The sequence below is a fragment of the Apium graveolens genome, chromosome 5, assembly GCF_009905375.1.
Source record: "Apium graveolens cultivar Ventura chromosome 5, ASM990537v1, whole genome shotgun sequence".
Lineage (NCBI taxonomy): Eukaryota > Viridiplantae > Streptophyta > Magnoliopsida > Apiales > Apiaceae > Apium > Apium graveolens.
The window spans coordinates 3,653,906-3,678,074 of record NC_133651.1 but is presented as its reverse complement, the minus strand read 5'-3'; the positions used below and the strand labels follow the sequence as shown (position 1 = coordinate 3,678,074).

The window sequence follows — 24,169 nt, the reverse complement described above, 5'->3', positions numbered from 1 at the left end:
CTCGACCAGATAGTCTCGATTTCCGAAATCTGTAATCACTGACGCGCTTCAGTATTTTGTTGAGCGAGGAAGATGCAGTTAACGCTTGTTAGAGCAAGTTCAAATTTGAGGCATGTTGAATAGAAGAGTGCTCCAACAATGTTCTAATGGTACCTTAAAATATCAGGACATTCATTACGTGCCTCATTTTCAACACACCACTAAGAATGCGTATTTCATTTATTTTAATTAAAAAATTATTTTCCTCCCTTTTTACACGTCTCTTGTCTCATCATTTATTTTCCCTCTTAAATCATCTTCATACCCTCTTTATTTGAACATATTATTGCCATACTCTTACTGCAGCAACCGGTTAATTTAGAGTAGCTGCTAATAATAGTACACACACAGACTTTGTTTGCTATGTATGTTGTCTGGTATTTCTACTACTGTTTGGGGAAGGAGTTTTCCTATTTCTAAGCAGACATGTGTACTCACAGATACATAAAATATTACTGTATTATGTTTTTTGACAGAGTCTCTTCTCCCTTGCTGTTTCTTTTCTTGCTCAACTCTTTCCTCTTGGCCTTATTCCTTGAGAATAGATTCTTCTGTTTGGCTCTTTCTCACTCCTCATGGTTCTGGTCCCATCAGATTTTCTCACCAAGCATGTGTTACTGTATTCCGTATTCATATTTATTTTTCACATGGCCACACAACTTGTGCATTTAAAAAACGGCCTTTCTTACGTGTGTCAAAGGCAATGTAATAAACACTAAATTTTATGAGTTTGATGTATTTCATTTGTGGAGTTGTTACAAATGAAGGGGTTTATCTGTATATATGATTAGAGGATCAATCAAAATGCACCAAACTTATAGAAGTCAGTGCTTATTATGTTTACTTTAATATACATTAGAAAATTCGTTTTCGAAATACCTGTGAAATGATACAATCATATAATCATAGGCATGTATATGTTGTTATATTCTAACTTGTTGTGGTGTTGGGGCTTGGGGGACTATGAAATGAACTTCTTGACCCTGTAAATTCCGTGATGTTGAACTTTTTTTTGTACACATTTAAACCTCTATTACATGATTGTTTAAGCAGACTCCGGTCCTCCGTCTTATCTGATTGTTAACATTTGTATAAGGTATAAAGTCGTCCCTCCGTCTTATCCGATTATTAAAATTTGTATAAGGTACTAAGACTAAGATAAGAAAAATAGGGGATATCAATTTCAAGTTTATTGCGCTGTCTTTGCTCATTTTTCACTACAAGTTCCACATTACAAACATTCAAAACAAATTGGAAGTATATAATTATCAACGACAAGAAAGCTAGCTATGGTAAAACAACAACGAACAAATTAGAATCCACTCAAAATACAATGTATACAAGGCAACAATAAGCTGCAACCTGCTTAATTAACTAGGAAACAAGGATTTAAAAGTCTCTGAGTTGCCTGAGATTCATCGGAGAAATGTATTTAGTATCGCCATCAAGCAGTTGCTTGGCGATAATAATGTTTGCAGCTTCGCTGGGATGGTAAGGATCCCAGAAAACATGTTTGTCGCGGTCCGTGCACATACTAGAAGTTGGTCCGCATGGTATGATACCTGCAAATTGGCCTCCGTTTCCACAGCACGCTCTACTTGCTGTCGTAAATCCTGCACAAAAGTTCGATTCAATTATCATAATTAATATGTATGATAAAAAACACATGCGACAATATGGTGTAGTGGTATGAGGTTGTATAGAAGAATAAAACAACTCAAGTTTGATTCCAACAAAGAATTATCTCCTTGTTCTTCTATACATTGGTAGTTTAGTCTTTTCAACGAGACTTTTTAATCTCAAAATATTATCTCCTTGTTCTTCTATTATATATATAGGGATTATAATGATTTAATCTACTTGTTAAATTAACGACGGCGAAGAGTTTTTTTTTGCTAATTAATTACACACGCACAAACCAGAAATCGAACTCTTGACCTCCCGCAAGAATGACAACATGTCTGCACAAACCCTTTGTTGGCAACCACGGTGAAGTCAAAATCAATTTACGTACCATATTTTGCGTAGTTTGTTATGACTTCCATCACAAGATCATAAACATTAGCATGGACAAATGTGGCTCCTGGTAGGTTGTCGTTTAGTTGAGCTACCAGATCTTTCAATTTAGCATTGTACTGGAGTGCCAGCTTATTTGGTAACTCCACACACTGGTTCTGATTTAGCTGATTGATTGTCTTCTGATAAGGAATGCAACCTAGTGGTCCAACATTCCCAACAATGAATTTTCTTGCATCCAACTTGTAAAGCCTCTGTTTTCATAAGTAAATTAATATTCAGTAAGTCGGTAGGTAAGAAAAAATGACAAAAATAGCTCATTTTTGAAAAAATTTAACCAAAATAGTCATTCTGAAAAAAGTGGTCAATTTTAGCCGATTGAATACTCCACTGTCAGTTGAGTATCCCAATTTGTATAAGATACTTCACTGGTAGTTGGGTATTTCATATATGGGATACTCCACTGACAGTTGGATATCTCATATAAAGTGAACTGTATCCCATGTGGTAAAGTTGACCAACTTTTGGTCGTTTTTGTTAATTTTGTATAAAAATAGGCTAAATTTGTGCTTCACCAGTCAGTCTGATCATGAATTGAGTATTAGTAGTTTAAAAGAGTTTGTTAAATGTCATTACTGTAAGCTGGTTCTTAAACTGATTAAGAAGATCGTCGATGAAAGCGTCAGGGCTTTCTGAGACTCTTGCTCCAATTGAGAGAACAGGAAGTAGATAATTGTTAAGAAAATCATTGGATCCGACTGTGACTGAGAAAATAGATCTTTTCATGATGAAATCTCTAGCCTTTGATGCACCCAGCAATTTATCAATCTGTTTTCTGGTAATGTTGAAGTAATCAATCTGTATATCCATAGAAAGCCTGTTAACCTGCAAAACAATATTAATGCAATAATTTTCTGTCAACTATTAAGCCTGTACAGCCTTACAGAAGTAAATTTTCTCCCCAGAAACATAAACATAAATAAACCTCATCTCAATATTAATGAAATGATGTACAATATTATTCGACTTACAAAGATTCTTCCGGTGGCATTCATAATTCCACCACCTCCTGATGCATAATTAACTCCATGCAATAAAGTCCTTCCTGTAGTATTTGGGGCCAGAAATGGCACTGCATAGTGTGGTTGTCCTAGTTCTTCCCCTAAATAATCGGAAATGTATCGATAAACAAACAAAATACATAAATTTAAACATGAACCAAGGCATGCTACTGTAAGACTAATGATCTTTATGTTAAAAATCAAGAATTACTTGCAGGATCAGGTAGGATTGTTGATCAAACTCACCTACAATGTCGCCTATGGTTCTGCCATTCGTGTAACGTCCTGTAGGATTCCCATTCGAGGCCTTGAAATCAATGCCATTCGGTTTAATATCAGCCTTAGACAATGTCTGCAGATAGTTATTGTTCCCTGCATCAACCAAAGAATCGCCAAATATGTAGGAAGCTCCATTCTTGAGGTCATCATCGTCGTCCCCCTTCGCAAACAAACTCAGATTAACAATGACAAACACGATGAACGCCACATTGGTACAACTTCTGGTGTCCATTTCTTTCTATGGTAATAATATCTCAGAACTGTAATGGTTCAGGTGATCATGACAACATAACATATATAGATAAGTTTAAGAGTAAAAGATGAAAAAGATTTATTGTTGGACAAAACTTGAGCAGATGAGTTGCATTGGTACGAAAAAAGTCTTTTTGAACAAGTTAGACAGCTTAATGCAGAAATTCAAGTGGTAGGTTAGCGACACAAGTGTGTTCTTCACTTGTTCTTACCAGGTGCATGACTAATATCATGCATGTGGTTTAACTAACCTAGTCATTAACATGTTATGCAATATTATAAGTATGGTTTATTCAATTAGCTTTGGCATGTAATATTATTATTGTAGTTCTTGAACATGTTTCTTTCTTGTTTGTTTATCTACTGCTGCCATAACCTTAGCATTTGGACTAGTCTAGTCCATTGTAAGCCAAAAGTCAAAATATTGAAACTATGAACAACTTTTAGGACCAAATTTAGGATTGCATGGTACTCTATTACTTTCCACGTTATATCTAATGTCCGTTAGCTTTATTAATTTTAGTAGTGATTACATATTTTGAAAATCACAATTAATCGAATGAGATACCGATTTATGATTAATCGGACGATTTTTGAAAAATCGAAAAATTTATCAACATTTTAGCACATCAATTAAATTTTAACCGATTTATTGGGTGTTTTCAAAAATTGCCTCTTTCTATATCAGAGGTTTTAGTAGCAACAAAAGGTGTTATAATGGGCGTACTAGTTTTAGGCTCTTTTGTTGCTTACTAAAGGTAAAAGAAGGTACAACTCAAATTGGCTCTATGAAGAAGTCCGGCCCAAAGTCATCATTTGAATTTGGAAAAGCCCACAAACAGATTCACAATTTCCAATCCAATTATTACTTACTTTTTTACAATATTGATGGTAAATGATTGACTACTAATTTACGTCTAATCTACAGGATCAAATATAGTCGTGAGTAGACCTGGCCACTTGTACAGTCCGTGCGTATCGGGTCGGGCCGCACACTGGTTGGGTACTCGAAATGCTAACACTGAACCGGCCTGTTAATGAACGAACCGGGCTCGGGTCGGGCTTGAACCGTAAAAACCGAACTCGTAACCGGAACCGGCGATTAACCCGTTGATAGTTGTGCGGGCTCGTGCAGTTAACCCGCGGGCCGTGCGTACAAAAGCACCCGGTTTCTATTATCTGGCATGTATTACTTTGATATATTATATTATAATTATTATTATATTTTTAGTGCAGTAGTGTAGTGTAGTGTAGCTGTGTAGGTAGGTAACAAATTATTTTTGTAAAATAATTATTTATGTCAGTAACTTACATGAGGCATCACATGTTTCTTATTTTTTTTTTAAACTTTCTTTAAAATAATATTTTTCATATTTCATAATTACTTTGATTTTCTTATTTGGTTAAATAAAATATTTATTATTTTAATTTAGCCAAACAAAATGATGTGAGAGGACTCCTCTCTAAAAAAACAGAACAAACCGTATTAAATATTAAAAAATTACAAATTAAGTAAACAAAATAATATTAATAAAAGTTATATTAACTATTTTATTTGTTCTGAAATTGTAACAAAGACTTGGAAGCTGACTTGTTTTTTGGAAGCAACTTGCAAGATGGAAGTAAGTGACAGTGTGTGAGTGTGTGTGAGTGAATAAAAAGAGTACATGAATTACAGAGTAAAACTTAGAAGCTTGGAAATTAGAATAGAGAGATAGAGAAATTTAGGAGATGTGCCTATGTTCTCGGTCGCGGGCCGTACGGGCCGTGCGGTCCCGATCCCGGTTTTTCAATCCTGAATTCGTAATCAGCTTTTTACGTGAGTCGAATTGTGTGGGTTTTTACCGGGCCGAACCGGTCGAATAATTACCGGTTTTAGAGTGAGCAGGTCCCGGTTGTGCGGTTTGAACCCACACAATTGGCCACCTCTAATCGTAAGTGATCTTGTTAAATTCGTATTTATCAGTATTTTAATATAATGAAATTTTTATATTTAATACTTATAGAAAATTAAAGATATTAATAATGAAAAGTGTATTGAAAAACGTGTCTGGCACGAACGGAAAAATATCATGGGGACGGAGGGAGTATTGTGTAAACTGTAAATTTGACCGTTGAGGAGTATCAGTGCCCTACTAAAACTCTACAACAACACTAACAAATTCCATTCTTCCTTTCTGTATCTGAGACTTGTTAAAAACAACAACAATGGTAACAATGGCAGACAACAACATTGTTGACCGAACCAACGAGAACAAGATGAATGAGTATGAAAGACTCAGACAAGAAAGAATCAAAGAGAATTTTGAGAGAATGAAAAAGCTTGGCATTCTTGATCTCTCTCTCAAACTCAAAACTGCTACCAAGCCCAAGCTCACTAGGAAATATAACAATGGCGATTCTTCTGTGACTCCTCAGCGTGTTTCGCCTGTGGCCCGCAGTGTGGGTCCCATTCGTCGCTCTTCTAGGTATGGTTTTGAGTTTGACCCTTTTGGATTTTGAGATGTTTTTGATGTTTTTTTGATGTTGGTTTGGATTGTTTTGGAATTGGGTCTTAAGTGATTTTTTTAGTGGGGTTTTTCGATAATGTTGATTAGGGTTTTAGGGGTTTTGTTTAGTTAATTTATGCTGCAATGTGTAGGGTTTTAGGTTTTTTTATATTCGTGTTTGATTGGTGTCGATTCGTGCATTATTTATGCTTTGATTTATGTTTTGTAATTATTATTTTTTATGATGCTAATTATGTGGATTAGGGTTTTAGGGGTTTTATTTAGTTGATTTATGCTGGAATGTATAGGGTTTTAGGTTTTTTTTTTATATTAAAGTTTGATTGATGCTGAGTTGTGCATTATTTGTGCTTTGATTAATGTTTTGCATTTTTTTATGATGCTAAATTCTATTAGTTGATTTCTGCTGCTAATTTTGTTGGATTAGTTTTCTATTTTCTTTGAATAAAGATGTGGCTGTGTCGTGTTTGTTGGTTCATACAAACTGATTTATCTTATGAGCTTTTGAGGCGGTTGATTTTGATTTGTAGTGTGCTGTGTACTCTTTGAATTTAAGAGGCTTTATAGAGGTTGTAGCTATACTTGTATTTACTGTTTTTCATATGTGATTTGGATTGTTTTCAATAATCATGTAGTGGTGGTAGGAGTTACCAAAGATGTTTATTCAATTTGAGATGTTGAATAGATGCTTTGCACCCTTTAGTTGATTTATGTTGGTTTGGATTGGTTGGGATTCTTGAGGGTTTAATTGGGTTTTTAAGTGATTTTTGTAGTGGGGCTGTTGATAATGTAGATTAGGGTTTTAGGGGTTTTTATTTAGTTGATTTATGTTGCAATGTTGTAGGGTTTTAGGGGTTTTAGATTTTTTATAATTATGTTTGATTGATGCTTATTAGTGCATTATTCGTTCGTTGATTATTTTTTGTATTAATGTTTTTAATGTAATTTTTTATGCTGCTAATTATGTGGATTGCGGTTTTGGGGGTTTTATTTAGTTGATTTATGCTGCTAATTTTGTTGGATTAGTTTTCTATTTTATTTAAATAGGCATGTGGTTGTGTCGTGTGTGTTGGTTCATACAAACTGATTTATCCTACGAGCTTTTGAGATGGTTGATTTTGATTTGTAATGTATGTGTACTCTTTGATCCGTGACTGGTAATTTAAGAGGCTTTATGGAATTTGTAGCTACACTTGCATTTTACTGTTCTATATGTGGTTTTAATTGTTTTCTAATCATCAGGTGGTAGTACCTAAGATGTTTATTCAGTGTGAGATGTTGGATACATGCTATGCATCCTTTAATCTTCTATTTTCTTGTCTGGTGCCATTTCAGGTTGGGCAATGCGACCCCAGTTAGCTACTCAGAAATTCCTTTGTCGAAGAAAGGTTCATTTGAAACAGAGGAGGGGCTACTAAGACAGGGCCCTAAACCAGAAGTTTACACAGAAGAACAGTTAAAGCTGTTAGGTTGCTCAAACACGAGTTGGACTCTTTTTGTGGATGGCTATGGCAAGGATGGGAAGCGGATTTATGATCAAATTAATGGAAAGACTTGTCATCAATGCAGGTTAGTTATTGGTTCATTTAGTGTGGTAACTGCTGTATGTCTTGGTATGCTATAATTCTAGGTTTTGCGTTGCTTTATGTCTCGGAATGCTATAATTCTAGGATTTGTGATGCTTTATGTCTCAGTATGCTTGTATAAATTCTAGGATATGTGATGTCTGACAAGTTAAATGCATATATATGACCCCTATTCTTCAAGTTTGAACACAATATTGTCCAGCACACCTACCTAATTTACTGGCAATCATATTCAGGGTTAGTAATGTAGGTGTTGGTATACTGCAGTCTGCAGGTCGTCTTCCATTCAACTTCTATAGTAGTATTTCCTTATTCTCATCTTATATGTACCTGCTGTATAATAATGTGTCCACATTGTTCTACAGGCAGAAAACTCTTGGTTATCGCACACAATGTGTCCAATGTTGCAAGGTTCAAGGACAATTTTGCGGAGATTGTTTATATATGAGGTAACTGCTGATGAATTCGACATCCCTGTCATAAAGTTCTACATTTTTTTTGTTTCTAAATACAAAATTGTGTTTCCTTAAGCTTCTCATATAGTTACTAGGGTTCTCATATGCATGTTATATAATGTGCTAATACATCTTTTGCGTATATTATTGCTATCTATATTAATTTCCCCCCATTAAGCTTCTGGATTTTTTGTCTAGTCCTTGACAACACTCTTGGAAACCTAAAATCATTTTTTCTGAATATTGCCTGAAGTTTTACTCTGTTACTTGCTACATCTTGATTGTCCAAAACTAAGATGAGTATAAGCTGTGTTGGAGAGCTTTAGATTCCCCGATGTATCTGTGAATGACTTTGCATGTATGATAAATAGTTTTTATTGTTACTTTGTGTTGAATAGCCATGAAAGATCGCCATACTTCGGAAATATAGTCCTACTGATACTTCCTTTAATTTTTTAAGATTGTGATGTTTGACTAAGACCTTAGATTTGGATAGGCATCTGGGCTCAAAGATGCACCGCAACTACTTTAGCGGACTAGAATGTTTATGCAGCCTTATTTTCGGCAGAATATGTCTAGCCTTAATTTGATGTAGAGCAGAGAAACAAGGGTAGAATATTGATTTTATGGACATTGAAAAGATTTAAAGACTGAGTGCATTTCTAATTCCTTATATCACTAAACCTAATTTTGAATTATCCAAATAAAAAAGAAACTGATGTTGTACTATTGGTTCCCAAATGCTGAGTTGTTGTAGTGCTATTGGTTGTTTCCTGATTAATGAAATGGACCCCTCACGCATTAATATGAGTTCCATGAATGAAATAACGCCACATGTCATTTAGGAACATTTTTGGGATCCTTTTCGGGGTATGTAACATTGCTCTAAAATAAATTTGTATTTGATCTCTCTCTATCTTGGTGTTTCAAGTACATATCATATATATATAGATGTATGTATGTATGTATGTAACTTCAACGATGGGGACTTCTCTGGTGTAAGTGCGAACCCTGTGTGTATACATGTCTTTTGATTTATATATAGAAATCCTTAGATATTACCAATTGATTTTTAATTTGTCATAAGGTGAATTGTTGAATGCTAATACAGTAAATCGTAACTATTAATGGATATTCTAGACCTAACAATAAATGTACATGTTCTCTGCCTATTTCTAGATATGGGGAGAACGTCCTTGAAGCATTGCAAAACCCAGACTGGATTTGTCCCGTCTGTCGTGGAATATGCAACTGCAGTTTATGTAGGAATGCAAAGGGGTGGGCTCCTACTGGTATGATGTACAAGAAGGTATGTTCATGCTCATGGTTTATGTGTACCCAATTTTGTTTTTTTGAAACTCTAAACTTAGTCTTTATATTTAAGGTCACAAAGCTGGGCTACAAGTCAGTTGCACATTATCTTCTGCAAACAGCAACGGATTCGGAGAAGGAGGGTACCAAAGTTCCAGTTTCTGCAAAAAGATCACTGGCCTTTCCAACTTCGGAAGCAACATCTAAGGATGACCTCAAAGAATCACTAGAACTGAAGTTTGAAAAGGATAAGATGAATGAGAATCACAAGGGTGATGGGTCCACGCCTGAAACTAAAGATCAAGAATCATTAGCGCCCAAGCCTAAAGACAATTACGAACATGGTCAAAACATTATTGATGGAAATGTTGACACTGAAACTAAAAAAGACTCTGCAAAAATAAGTGCTGATGTAGTTGCAGAAAAAGACAGTGTTCAGTACATGGAGAATGAACAATGCGATAGCATTGTTGCCAAAGGAAAAATGCCAATACGCTCTGAACCGCTGCCTGACAGTATTGGTGCAAGATTAAGAGCTGCCAAAATAAGTGCTGATGTGGTTACAAACAATGAAGACAGTGTTCAGTACACGGAGAACAAACAATGTGATAGCAGTGTTGCCAAGAAGAACACTCCAGCTTCTAAGAGAAAGCCTAAAAGCTCTGAACCGAATCCTGACAGTATTGGTGCAAGACTACGAGCAAGGCGTAGAATCTTTTCGCAGTAGTGGAGGACTCGCTGATAAACATAGTTCTAGTTCAACTTTCAAGGATCTTAAATTGTCTTATTTATTTTGTTCTATGGGGCTGCAGCAAAGTCTAGTAGTAGTAGGGTATTACTGTCAAGACTTTATATTTTTGGTGCAGGAATTCACCTGCAGACGGTCCATGCGTATTCTATTCTGACTTGTTATTTTTCTAGCTCCTGGATGTAACGTGATTTTGTAGAATTTTGGCTTGCATTATCTTTAGACTTTTAAATTAATTTGTGAACTCGTAGCATCAAAATTGCATCATTTGCCATCTTACGTTTTGGCCCCTTTTCGAGCTTCCTGATTCTTTTTAGGAAAACAGATTTTTTCTAGCCCCTGGATGCAACACGATCTTGTAGAATTTTTGCTTGCATTATCTTTAGACTTTTAAATTAATTTGTGAACTCATAGCATCAAAATCGCATCATTTGACATCTTACGTTTTGGCCCCTTTTCGAGCTTCCTGATTCTTTCTATGAAAACTGCCATATATTTATTCCCACCAATTATCAACTGCTAAATTACGAGTGGTTTTTCTGGTATGTGTTCGTGTGCACATGCTAAGTAACTAGTAAGGAGCCAATTCCGTAAAATCAAGAGGCAATCGTTATTAAAAAAACAAGAGGCAGTCAGTTGCGCTAATTAAAAGCCAATTAGCCATGTCACAAAAAGTAGCCTCAATTCTCGATTGCACTGCCCAACTAAATTCAAAATTTGAAAATTTGACCGTTAGAGGGCAGTACAATTAACCCTCTCCATTTATAGTGACTCAAACAAAAACAAAGCATCACTATTCAAAATCCATCTCATTGAAAACAAACAATGGTAACAATGAGAAGTGTAAACACAGAAACACCAGCAGCCCAGAAGATGAGTGAATACGAAAAATGTAGGGAAGAAAGAATCAAAGACAATCTCGAAAGAATGAAAAAGCTTGGAATTCTTGATCTCTCTCTTAAGCTCAAAACTGCTGCCAAGCCCACCAGGAATTACAACAATGGTTCATCTTCTGTTCGCAAATCTCCTCACCGCGTATCCCCTATGCGCAATGTGGGTCCTGTTCGTCGCTCTTCTAGGTACTCTTTAATTTTTGTAATGTTTTTTTGAGATTACTTGCATATTTTTTGAGGTGTTGATTGGGATTTTTAAGTTCAAGATTCTAAGTTTTGTAGTGGGTTTTTGTTATTAAGGCCCACTCCCCCTTAATGGTATGATATGTTTCACTACGATTCACAACAGCAAATATATCCAATACTAATACCAATACCAACAACAAATATTTGAATTAAATAAACGGGGGTGAGTAACTTCAAGATTCTAAGTGTTGTGTATCTGGTACTGGAGATGAGAGTGATCTGTGATACTGCTATGTTCTAGGATATACATAGGGTAGTGTTACATTGCAAACCATTTTAGACTATGAACTTTTACTCTCCGTACACATTAGAATCACAGTGGTATAAATTATCGATACGATACTAAAATTCATCCGTTGTTGTACAACAAATTATTGGTTTCAGTACTACCAGTCACCATCTTGTACTTTGCACACGAAATTATTTTATATCAGATTAAACACCTATGTATACATGAAACAAAATTAAATTCCCTTAGTCCTTCAGCTGTGTTTACGATTTGGTAAGGAAATGGGAGCTTTTAGTTGTTTTTGTGATTTTTCGGTTGCATTAGTGGTAGGACTCACTCAAGATCAGTTTTTTTAGCTTGATTTGTTTAGTGATGCTTTGCGAATTGCACCCTTTAATCATCATTTTTCTTGTTTGGCGGGGCTTTAGGTTGGGTAATTCGACCCCAATTAGCTACTCAGAACTTGCTTTGCCAAAGAAAGGTTTATTTACAGAGGAGGAGCTACCCGGAGAAGGCTGTAAATCAGAGGCTTACACAGAAGAACAGAAAAAACTTTTAGGTTGCACAACCAAGAGTTGGACTCTTTGCGTGGATGGATATGGCGAGGATGGAAAACGGGTTTATGATCCATTTAGGGGAAAGAGTTGTCATCAATGCAGGTATTAGTACCGCTACCTTGTAAACAGTCTGATTGTTCACTTTGCTTATATATTTTAGAATTTCCGGTGCTTATAGTAGTTGAGTGCATATATATCGTCCTTTCTTATAGTTTGATTGTCATGCTATTGAGTATCCCTTTTAAAGGCTCTATCTGACTTCTAAGGGTTGGTTTGCTGCACAACATTTTCCATTTGACTAGTATATTAGTACTTTCCCTATCCTCATCGCTATCTATACCTGTTGCATAACGATATAATGAAGGAGTCCACATTGTTCTGCAGGCAGAAAACTCTTGGTTACCGCACAGAATGTAGCCAATGTTGCCAAGTTCGAGGACAATTTTGTGGAGATTGTTTATATACGAGGTATATACTCCCAATGAACTTCTGGATTCTCTTTAAGTGTGTGTCAATACTTTTGGGATCCTAAGATTATTTTCAGAATATTGCCTGAAGTAATACTCAGTTACTTTGTTACATCTTGATTTTAACAAAATAAATGAATATAACCACATAAAAGAGATTTTGATCAGCTGTGTTTTGATTGACCTAGCATATCTGATAAATTGCTCTTTATTGTTTGTCATGTCGTAGCAGACTTTAGAAATATGTAACTTATATATACTTCCTCCTATAATTAAAACGATTATGTGAGCTGAGGACCGAATAGTTTGAATTACAAGTTGCCACATATCTTATTCATTTATCTGTGTCCGTGCTTTGAACCTATTATGAAATGCGATCATGATAAATGATGTCGTTCAAGGACCAATAGTTTGAATTAAAAGTTTTTATAAATTAATGATTTACCTTTTCATTCTTCATGTGAGAACTACTGTAAAATGTCATCACTGTAGGATATAAATTTAGCTCCGTGCTACTGTAAAATGTCACTCTACCAAAGGCCTTTTGCTTGGTCAGCATCTGGACTAAGAGATACACTATCTTAGCAGTGTAGATTGTTTTATAGTATGCAGTTTCATTTTTAGCAGGCTTTGTTCAGCCTATATTGAAATAGAGCAGATAATGAAGAATTTGATCATTATGACATTAATGATACTCAAAGACAGAGTGCATTAGCATTCTTGTACTATCAAAACATAATATTTTTATCTTTGTATCATAGGTATTTAGATAAGATGAATTAGGCTTTTACACGCATTTTTAGTTGTGACTGCTTAATTGATTGTTATCTTGGTGTTTAAGTTCTTCATTATTTTAATCTTCAGTGATAAACCTCCGTTTATATAGAACTCACTAGAAATTAGCAACTGACTGTTAGGTGTCTCAAAAGTTTGGTTTGGTCAACGAGCTTCATGTAGGGTGGATTTTTGTATGTTGAACACTGATAAATCAATATTATTGACTATGCATGACGATTCCAGACCTAACAATATAATATGACTGGTTTCTAGATATGGGGAGAACGTACTTGAAGCACTGGAGAACCCAGACTGGGTTTGTCCCGTTTGTCGTGGAATCTGCAACTGCAGTTTATGTAGGAAAGCAAAAGGATGGGCTCCCACCGGGTTTATGTATAGGAAGGTAGTTCTTGCATCATAATTTTTGTGCTTGCACTTTATCTTGAAACTCTTAACTCATTCTCCATATTTCAGGTCTTAAAACTGGGGTTCAAGTCAGTTGCACATTATCTTCTTCAGACAGAATGCCAAACAACTGATTTAGAGGAGGAGAGTACTAAAGTTCCAGTTTCTGCAAAAAGATCACTGGCCTTTTCAAAATCTGAAGTAACATCCATTTTAATGGACTCAGTTGATTCTAAAGATGACCTCAAAGAATCAGTAGAAGAGAAGATCGAAAAGGATAACACGAATGAGGAACTTGATGCTGGCAATGCCACACCTAAGCCTAAAGACAATGGCCAGCATGGTGAAAACAATGTTGATGGAAAGGTTATATCAAGTGCTGAGGTGATTATAAGCAAGGAAGACAGTGTTCAGTACGTGGAGAACGAACATTGTGATACCAATAACACTACAGCATCCAAAAGAAAGACGCCAAATCGCTCTGAATCAATGCCTGACAGCATTGGTGCGAGATTAAGAGCAAGACGTAGAATCTGCTCACAGTAGTAGAGCACTTGCTGCATGTCAAGGTAATAGGTCTAGTATAACTTTCAAGGATCCTAAGCCTTTTCTCATTTGTTTTGTTCTAGGGGACTTATGTGAAGGCTGGTAGAGTATGACTGTTAAAACATGATTTTGTTGTTGTCCATCAGTTTGCTACTCTGGTTTGTATGGTAAATTGGTAATGCATGTTTGCACTCTTTATAGCCTGCAGTTTCTTTATATTGTTGATGTTCATTTGCAATTTCACATTATCCTGTGGGCCACTTTTGGGCCTTTTTGGGCTTTCCCTGGAAAGCCCAAACTGTTACAAGTAGTCCATCTATCAAATGGACAAAACAACTAGTATTGGTCTAATAACTTTTGTGATGGCCAAGGTTGTTTTTATTAGTAGTAATATTTAATATATAAGCATTGTAAGACCATATGTTTGGGAATACGTGTAGCTACAAAACAAGCCATTTGTATATACTATATAGTAGTAGTAGTTGAAAAAACAAGTGAAAGAGTTGTTGAATACAGATTCCTGCAGAAAAAGAAATAAATAGGGGGTGAGATGTAAACATGTGAAATTCTGCACAATTAGTTTTTTGCCAAACTGTAGATTCTCTTTAGCCTCAGATTAAATTAACCCTTTTCTTAGATTCCTTTACATTATTACTGCCTCAATATGGCAAGCCACATGACTAATTTCATTTCGCGTTTACAGAGCTTACTCGTACCTCCGCTAATCCAAGAGAGAGTTATCATAACATTACGGCGTCCACTTAAAATTGAATCTACGACTCTATAATGGCTTATAATGTATGGCTTATAATGGTAAGCCGCTAAAATTTCGGTCTCGGTGGCTTTAGAAAAGTATGTATATTAGATATTTTGAGGGGTGAACCGTTAAAATTGACTTTACTTGGGTTATGATTATAGTACTATTCTAGTGGAAAAGGCCAAAATGTCTTGGAAAGTAATCTCACTGAGCAATTGCAGGGGGGGTTTCTAATTCTAGAACAGCCAAAAAAATAATGCATTTTATATAAGTACAAAATTATTTGTTTACGTTTGCCAAAAACAATAGAGTAAGGACAATATGGGCTAGAAAATTGAAGTCAAAACAATTAAAATGAAAAAGATTTGTATGTCTCGTTTTGGGTATTGCGTCTAAAATTAAAAACACAAGTTTCTATACTTCACAGTTAACACACATCTCTGAGCATCTCTAAGCTTGGCTTACTTTAATACTCCCTGAGTCCCAATTTACTTGTGCAATTGATTTTTATACGTAATTTAAGGTGTATTGATATAGTTATGTTTATTTTTTATTTTATTTTTTGTGAATAAAAAATTGTTAAATTTTTATTCATAAAAAAAAAATTTGAAAATTAATAAACAAAATTATGAGATCGATACACCTTAAATTATGCATAAAAGTCAAACTGGACAAATAAATTACTCCCTCCATCTCATATCATGTGTCATGTTTTGATTAGTTAACAGTCAAATTATTTAAATTTTGACCGTAAATTACGTATAAAATATAATTAGATAATTTTTAAAACTAGTATCATTAGAAAATATATCTAATTCTCTTTCAAATATATAAAATTGTCATAATTATCGGTCAAAACTTGATCAATTTGACCATATATTAGTCAAAACAAGACACATAATATGAGATGGATGGAGTAAAACAGAAGGAATATTTTATAGACCTGCCTGCCTCCTTATCGAGAATGTGACATTGACCAAAACCAGGTAAAATTGCAGTTCTGCTGTATTTTCAATCTTTGTTCGGTTGACAAAACTTGACTGTAACGGTTTTCACCTCACAACTTTTTTACTCACTCAATCTCTAAAAACGTTTCATATTTGTGTTGTACACGTTTGTCAATGCACACATTTTGTTGTTAATATCTTTAATTTTGTATTAATATTAAATATAAAAATTTTATTGTATTAAACTACTCATAAATACGAATTCAACAAAATCACTCATGTCTATATTTGATCTTATAAATTAGTAGTAAATCGCTTATTATGAATAGTATCAAAAGTCAAAATAGGAAATGTATTGGAGGGAGTACTTGATTAATTGTAAAGTCTAGCATCTGTGGACACATTTATTTTGTCCCTCGAAACCGGTCTTGCGTTGTTCAGGGCTATTTGTCCCGGCAAATTTCCATCCTTCTACGACTGTCATTGGTTAACTATAAATATTTTTTTTATTTTTTATTTAAGATTGCGAGAGCTAAAAGCTTGAAATTTGAACATTACAGACAGATTAGTAAACTATTCACCATTATAATTTACAAACGTGCCGAGTATCTCAGCCGACTCGAACCAAAAGGGAATCCAAAGTGCAAGGGGTCATACGTATTCTTGTTTCTCACATCAGTCACATTACGAGCCTCGTTTACCCATGGATATTTTAAGAGCAATACTTGGGTATGAGCGAAAAGTGGAATTAAAATTGAAGATGAATCGAAACCGTTAAAATTTTTGAAAAACCAAGCCGAATAAAATTGATTTGAAATCAAAATTGAATGTATAAAACCGTTCCAATTTAAATTGTTCAGTTCTGGTTATAGATTTTAAACGTACTGTAAAACTGAACTGAATCGATTATGTATTTAAAAATGAATAAATTATATAAATTAATTTATATAATTCACATCTATATTATATTATAATAGACAAAACATTAAAAATTTGGTAGTCGGTCGGTCTGTACTTGCTGAAATTACATAATTGCCCTTAATTAAATAAATATCTTATTTAACTAATTTATTAAAATCAACTTTTTATATTATTTTTCTTACTTTAGTTACACAACCACAGGGAAACTATGTTGTAAAATTAAATCACGCATGAACCTCAAAACATTCTCACGCGGGCATCATTTTATTGTCCGAGCCCCCGAGGACATTATCAACTAATTTGAAGTTAGACAATAAAGTAGATAACTGCTCCAACATCGAATTAGAACAAATTTGAAATTTGAAAATATTAAAAATAACCTCTATATCGCACTTAAAACAGGCTAAAATAAAATTTAAATTAAAAAAATAATTCTTTGCTAGGTATAATATTTCTCAAATAAAAAAATATATATTATACACTGCTTATCCAAACTTAAACAAAATTATACTATTACAAAATTAAAACTTTATATAGTAACAAACAATTTAATTATTATTCAAAATAATCTAAACTTTTCATCTGAGTTAAAACAAAATTATATTTTTGAACTGTGCTAAAATAAAATTTAAAACAAACTAGCTATAGTTAGTTGGATTTAGTTGGAATAATGTGTCTCGAGTTAAAACAAAAAAATAAATACTATCAATCGTGTTAATAAAATTATACTATTGAATTAGAATAAAATAAAATAATAATACTATTCATTCAGGCTAAAAATACATTCTACACTTGATGCAAACTAAATCATAAAATTGCAAATTAAAATATAATTTGACTAAAAAAACAATTCTCCCGGGCTAAACAAAATTGTCATATTGATCCGGATTAAAAAAATTACAATGATTGGCTCGGTGTAATAAATCTCGGGTTAAAATAAAATAATATAAACTATTAATTCAAAGATGAAGATAAGTTAATATTAGACTAAACATAATTCGTGTACTATTGATTATGGATGGAAAAATAATCCGATCCGAAATTTTGGATTTACCGAACCCGATTTTTATATATATTATTATATAATTTTTAGAACATATATACATTATACATATTATTATATAATTTTTAGAACATATATTTTTATATTTATGTTAAAAATTAACGAATTATAAAGTTTAATGAAATATAATTATTCAATCATTTAAACAGGTGATGAGCTTTATAAGGTTAACAAAACATCTTTTAGTAATAAATCTAAAAAATTGGGTATAATTTTTTTAAATATTAGTTATACATATAATAACACAATTAATGATGCGGTGGAGTGATCGAAGATAACACGTTAAAACTCTTTCTCAGCAAGTCGCGTGTTCGATCCTGAGCACTTGCAATATCAATAATTATACAAATTTTCATATTTCGGGTTCGGATATGAATATTCAATTGGAAAAAATTCGGGTTTCAGGTATACCCGAATCTAATCCGAAATCCGATGGATCGGGTTCGGGTATTCATTTTCGGGTATTTTTCGGGTTCAGGTCGGGTTCGGGCATGAATAAAATTTTCGGGTTTGAATATGGATTATGCAATACCCGACCCGATCCGACCCGATTGTCATCCCTAATATTGATCCAAACTAATTTAACTTTTAATTAAAAAATTGTGATCGAAACATAATGATATGAATAAAAATATATCATTTAATGGGTAACATTACTCTTTTCATATACCTTTTCTTAAAAAAGTCATGAACATAAATTAATATATTTATCATTAAATCGTGTCATTTACAAATATTAAATAAACATAGATTAAAAATTATGTAATATTATAAAAAGTCCGTGTATCGCACAGATTTTAAACTAGTGAAATTTTAACGTTTATTTTGTTTCATATTATGTTTATTATACATATCTTGTTACCTTTGTTTGTTGTAATCTGCTTCTGCCCACGTATATAATTGAGCTTAGTAGTTCATAGAAAACATTTCACAGTCTTGCATTTCAAATACTTCCTGTTCTTATAGTTAAAACTAGTATAATAGCCCGTGCGAGGCACGGGCCTAGCAAAATAACGAAATTCGACGTATAAAGTTTTTGATTTTTTTTAAGATAAATAAATAAAGTATAGTTCCTAATGATTTAATTAAAATGTACCTTTCGGGAATGGACTAACGGGAGTTTCTCCTTTGAGTGGATTTGAGAATGAACCGTTTGTAGTTGGTCAGGCGGTTACAAAAGCATCTGAGTCAAAGATGCGTAAACATGATCAAGCATGCAAAAATAATCAACACGTGTTCATGTCTTTTGCTTAATTTGGAATATTGTCATCTAATGCTATTGAGTTTCGTAGGAGAGTGCAGAAGATCACGAATAAAAATTTTATGATTGCAGGCTTGGCTGAATATGTTTTTTGTAGGATATGATTTGCAATTCAACGAGATATTGCGCCGCAGTTTGTTACTCGCTTACCTCGTACACTTGTATAGACTTTTTTATCTCGTTAATTTATTTCATTAAAAAATAATAAAAAATAGCATTGTAGCTTGTTTATGTTCAATGAATATTTAGACTCTAAATTGATTATTTATTTTGTTACAATTTTTTTGTAGGCTTGTTGACTTCGGTGATAACAAATATTTTGATTGTACATGATCTCTAAGTCAAATATGTTGTTTTTATTCAAATTTGCGTAGTTCATATATATGAATGTAATGTGATTTTGCGTTTGATGTAGAAGATATGTCAGCTTAATCATAATTTTCCGTGTTGAAGTGTCAGTATAATATTGTATTGTTAAATTATTTATGACGGTGTTTAGTTAACAAATATATGCATATCTACTACTATCTGTACATGAGATATGTATTTTAGAATATGTTGTGTGTGGTAGAGTTGGTATTATACTACATATCATTTCTACTATAGAGACTAATGTAGCAATATTTAGTCATTGTCATTTTTTGTGTATGATTCCAACCTTTTTCTCATATACATGTTGAGTAATCATATATATTGACTTGATGTGTCCAACTATAATAAATCAATAAAATATTCACAAATATTAGTACTTAAATTTCTAGTGATTTAAATTATTTAAAAGAGAGAGTAGGATAATTTATATGATCAATATAATTACTTTTCATTTTTAACATAAAATAAATCAAATCAAATCATAAATTTTAGTGTGTATACAAGTTTCATTCATATATTATAATTTCAAATATGAAAATATAAATTAGAATATCAAATTTGTTCTTTAAGAATTTGCATGTATTAAAAAATTACATACATATAGTTTACATTATAATGTTACTGTATATTTTGTTTTAACAAAGTGAAAATAGAAAAAAAAAATGGTCGAATACAACGCCCATATTTCTACCGGATCATGCAATAATTGGGTCAAGTCCACGACAAATTACAATAAATCAATCTTACAATTTTGATATATTATTTATTAACCTCTTTTTATAAAGATCTCGAACACATTAATCCATGCAAATGTAAATTGATACAAACACCTTATTTTATTGATATAATTTTCTCATCAATCCAATAAACAAACAATCTAAATATGCTATTGAAAAATGCACTTCAATTCGACTGAAATTTGATACATTTGTGAAAAAAGTCACATTTTGTGTTTTTTTAAAATCGAGTAGATTCCGATGCTATATTTGACATAAGCCAAAATACACGGTCTAAATCAAAAATAGAATTAATTTCTGAATTATGTATAAATCTAACAATACTCCACTTATCCCATAATTGTTAAGTTATTTAATTTTTTACTGTCAATTTGGTTAAATTACTAAAAATTTTAGCATTTTATTTTTTCAATAAAATATATAACATATACTTTCTAACCATATAAATTTTATTGAATGAACACGAATCAAAATTTTATTTATTTTTTCTATCACTGTGAATACAAATATTTGATATTGTTAATTAATTCCTATATATACTATCATAGATTTTAAAAAGACATTTATTTAAAAACATATTATATTATTTACTGAATACATCTTATATCTTAATTTATTTATATTTTTTCGTATAACAACTATCTTTATATGTTAAATCTGAGCAAAGTATATTGTTAGGTCCCGAAATATCATAGAAGTGGGTTAAATACGATACTCATTAAATTTAAAAAAAAAATATTTTTAACGGATAAATAATTTAATATTCAGTTAGTGGTTCAGTGTTCTTGAGATGAAAAGTATTTTGGGAGATTAAAATGAAGAACACAAAATATTCGAAGAAATATATATTAATATATAAATTATCGAGGGGTTGCTACACTCTGAAAAATAAATCAACCGGCTAAAATTCAAGAACAACAATGTTATCGCTTCTACAAAGATCAACAAATTCAATCCTATACAATATTCTACAAATTTATTTATCTACGGATTTTAATTACCGGATAACGAATATAATGCTTCTAAGAATATACAAGAGTAAAATCGGGTATTATAAAGTCTTTCGGTGAGAAGATTAATGGATGAACAATGAGATTGAGCTTCTCGGTGTATCTTTGTTTCACGTTTCTTTTCCTCCCGGTGAGGAAGAAGAAGAACATTACAATGCTTGATTAATTTTGCCCTACTTCTTTTATGTAGACTTGAAACTAACTTTAATATGTGGCTTAATCTAATTCAAGTAAAACAAATTGATCAAATCAAATAAAGTTGTTGCTTGAAGATGTTTGAGATGCTAGAAGTTGATCAAGTGCTCATTTCTTTAGATGTCGACATGCTTTTGATCATATGCCTTCAAATCAATACTAATCATCGACTCCTAGCCTAGAGAGAGGCTACATGTCAACACGCAGACTCTATGAAGGCTAGATATCGACACAAAGGTGCTAAGGAAGCTTAGATGTTGACCAAAGTGCAAAGGAATTGTTAGATGTCGACCAAAATGATGCACAAGTCGCCATGTAGTCTTTGCCTGAGATTTTTTCTTTGTTTTAGGCTCAGATGTCGGCCATGGGTTCCTCCACAAGCCAGATGTCGACCTTGGCATTATACATATCGACATGTGAGAGTTTTCCTTAAAAAATCACACATTTTAAGCTAGAAGTCGACAAGGAACATAAGGAGGATCCAAGAAGCGACGGAAGTCAAGAACCATGGCGACTGGACATTTAAACTTGCATTCCTTGAAATTTAGATGGCGACTGAGATGTAAACATCTTAAAGTAAAAGTTTAATTTACATTTTAGGTCTTGGAGGCAACAAGATCTAGAATAAATGGTACTGAAGCCACATGAGTAGCCACGAGGCGATAGGAAACAAGAATCATGGCGACAACGCATTTAGACTTATATTTCTTGCGTTCTTGATGGCGATCGAGGTATAAATATATATAAGAAAGAGTTTACTTATCATCTTAAGTGTTGGAGCTAACAAGAATCATTGGGAAGGTTCTTGTACTTGTGATCCACTGAAACCTTCTTGTTCTTGAACATTTAACCATGATCTTCATAGTCTTCTAAATTGTTCCTCTTCCAATCTTCAGATCTTCGTACTATTCACATGAATTTAAATTTCAATATGAATCCTCACTTAAAAATCTTCCTAGAGATAATACTATATTTTCTTTTAAGGATTACTGACGCCTAGTGCAATGGTCTGGTTCACAAATGACTAGTTCCACTCTCAGACCCTCGTATTATAATCGTGCTTTCATTGTTAAGTTTGTAGCAACTTTATTGCTTCATACACTGACTGTCAATAAATAATGTACTTTCACCGGAATCTATTAGGTATTCAGACAACTTCTTAATTGCTACTACAATCTTGTATACTTCATTTCTTGTTCTTCACTGACGCTTGAACATATATATGAACTTATTTCGGTCAGTATAACTTCAAGACTGCAGTTGTCTTCTTTAACCATTATCTTTACCATGTCTTCAGTTCTCCAAATTCCTATGCTTCGAACGTTATCTATCTTTAATCAATGCTAATACACTGGAATCTTCCGGTGGTACTTTTATACTAAATCTTCAACACTTTTAAAACCTTGAAAATCTTCAAACCTATTCTTCAGCGATGCATGGACATGTTAATGAACTTCTTTCAGTGACCTGTAAGTATACTTCAAAACTTCTAATATTTTGTTTCTTTGTATTTGCCTTGTCTTCATTTATTCCTGATTTTTGTGTAGACGTAATATTATTTACTTGTCATGTTGTTGAGTTATCACGTATATTGTTTATATATTTTTGCAATCTCACCAACATATATTTCGAGTTTGATAATGTCGACAATAGGCGAACTTGGGATAGAAAAAATAAATGTTTAATCCATCACATTTTGTTAATTTAAGTATCTTTTTTCTCATTTTCATTTAACCCAGTTCTAAAACCGAAACCAGGTCGTTATATAACCGAACTGAGGTTTTTGAAACCGAACCAACCGGAGATCGTTGGTTCCGGTTCCAGTTTTACCTAAAAATCAAACTGAACCTGCCCACACTATCTTGCTAACTAGGTACCCAATTGAATTCTCCAAATGTTTATGTATGTGAACTCTCATATTATTATTAAAAAATGTATCTTCAATAATATATGTTGACAACTCCGCATTAGAAAAAAAAATTGAGAATTTTTTTGTGTTCTCTAGCATATCTCGTATTTTAAAGGGAAATATTAATTTCAATGCTTTTGTTATTTCCAAAGCAAAAAAGAGGGAAAAGACATGATTGCCAATGCATACACAATAAACAATCCTTGAAAATAATTAATGCAAGGGTAATTTATTTTTTATGAATTTTTACTATCAAAATGAAAAAATGATTCTGAAAATAATATTTTTCTGCTTTATATCATAAATGTATTAATGTTTTATTTTGTATGGGTTTTTACTACGAAAATAAAAAAATTATTCTGAAATTAATATTTTTCTACTTTAAATCATAAATGTATTAATATTTTGTATTTGTCAAAATTTAAATAGTTTCATGATAACGGGTGTTTATCAAAATATCAATTTTCTCATCAAAAAATTCAAAATATCATATGACAGGAAGAAGTGTCCAAAAAATCCGCGAACACGCATGTAGTTAATGCGTGTATTGAATGCCATCACGGAAATGTGTGTTGCGTAAACAATTTTTTTTTTATTTCTGGGTACATGCATGTTTAATATGC

General features: G+C 32.9%; 3 protein-coding genes across 3 annotated transcripts; 2 read left to right on the top strand and 1 right to left on the bottom strand.

The window, feature by feature from the left end:
* Nucleotides 1-1,226: 1,226 nt before the first annotated feature.
* LOC141724039 (GDSL esterase/lipase At2g23540-like) lies at nt 1,227-3,749 on the bottom strand. Its single transcript, XM_074526023.1, has 5 exons — nt 3,363-3,749; nt 3,087-3,217; nt 2,692-2,940; nt 2,054-2,309; nt 1,227-1,652 (listed from the first exon to the last, which is right to left on the bottom strand). The coding sequence occupies exons 1-5, from the start codon at nt 3,625-3,627 to the stop codon at nt 1,429-1,431; spliced, it is 1,125 nt and encodes a 374-aa protein (XP_074382124.1). The 5' UTR covers nt 3,628-3,749; the 3' UTR covers nt 1,227-1,428.
* Nucleotides 3,750-5,756: 2,007 nt separating this feature from the next.
* On the top strand, nt 5,757-10,490 carry LOC141723719 (uncharacterized). Its single transcript, XM_074525592.1, has 5 exons — nt 5,757-6,115; nt 7,490-7,723; nt 8,106-8,189; nt 9,375-9,504; nt 9,580-10,490. The coding sequence occupies exons 1-5, from the start codon at nt 5,856-5,858 to the stop codon at nt 10,231-10,233; spliced, it is 1,362 nt and encodes a 453-aa protein (XP_074381693.1). The 5' UTR covers nt 5,757-5,855; the 3' UTR covers nt 10,234-10,490.
* A 546-nt stretch (nt 10,491-11,036) lies between these two features.
* Nucleotides 11,037-14,590, top strand: LOC141723821 (uncharacterized). Its single transcript, XM_074525732.1, has 5 exons — nt 11,037-11,333; nt 12,051-12,281; nt 12,564-12,647; nt 13,697-13,826; nt 13,898-14,590. The coding sequence occupies exons 1-5, from the start codon at nt 11,080-11,082 to the stop codon at nt 14,372-14,374; spliced, it is 1,176 nt and encodes a 391-aa protein (XP_074381833.1). The 5' UTR covers nt 11,037-11,079; the 3' UTR covers nt 14,375-14,590.
* The last annotated feature ends 9,579 nt before the right edge of the window (nt 14,591-24,169 follow it).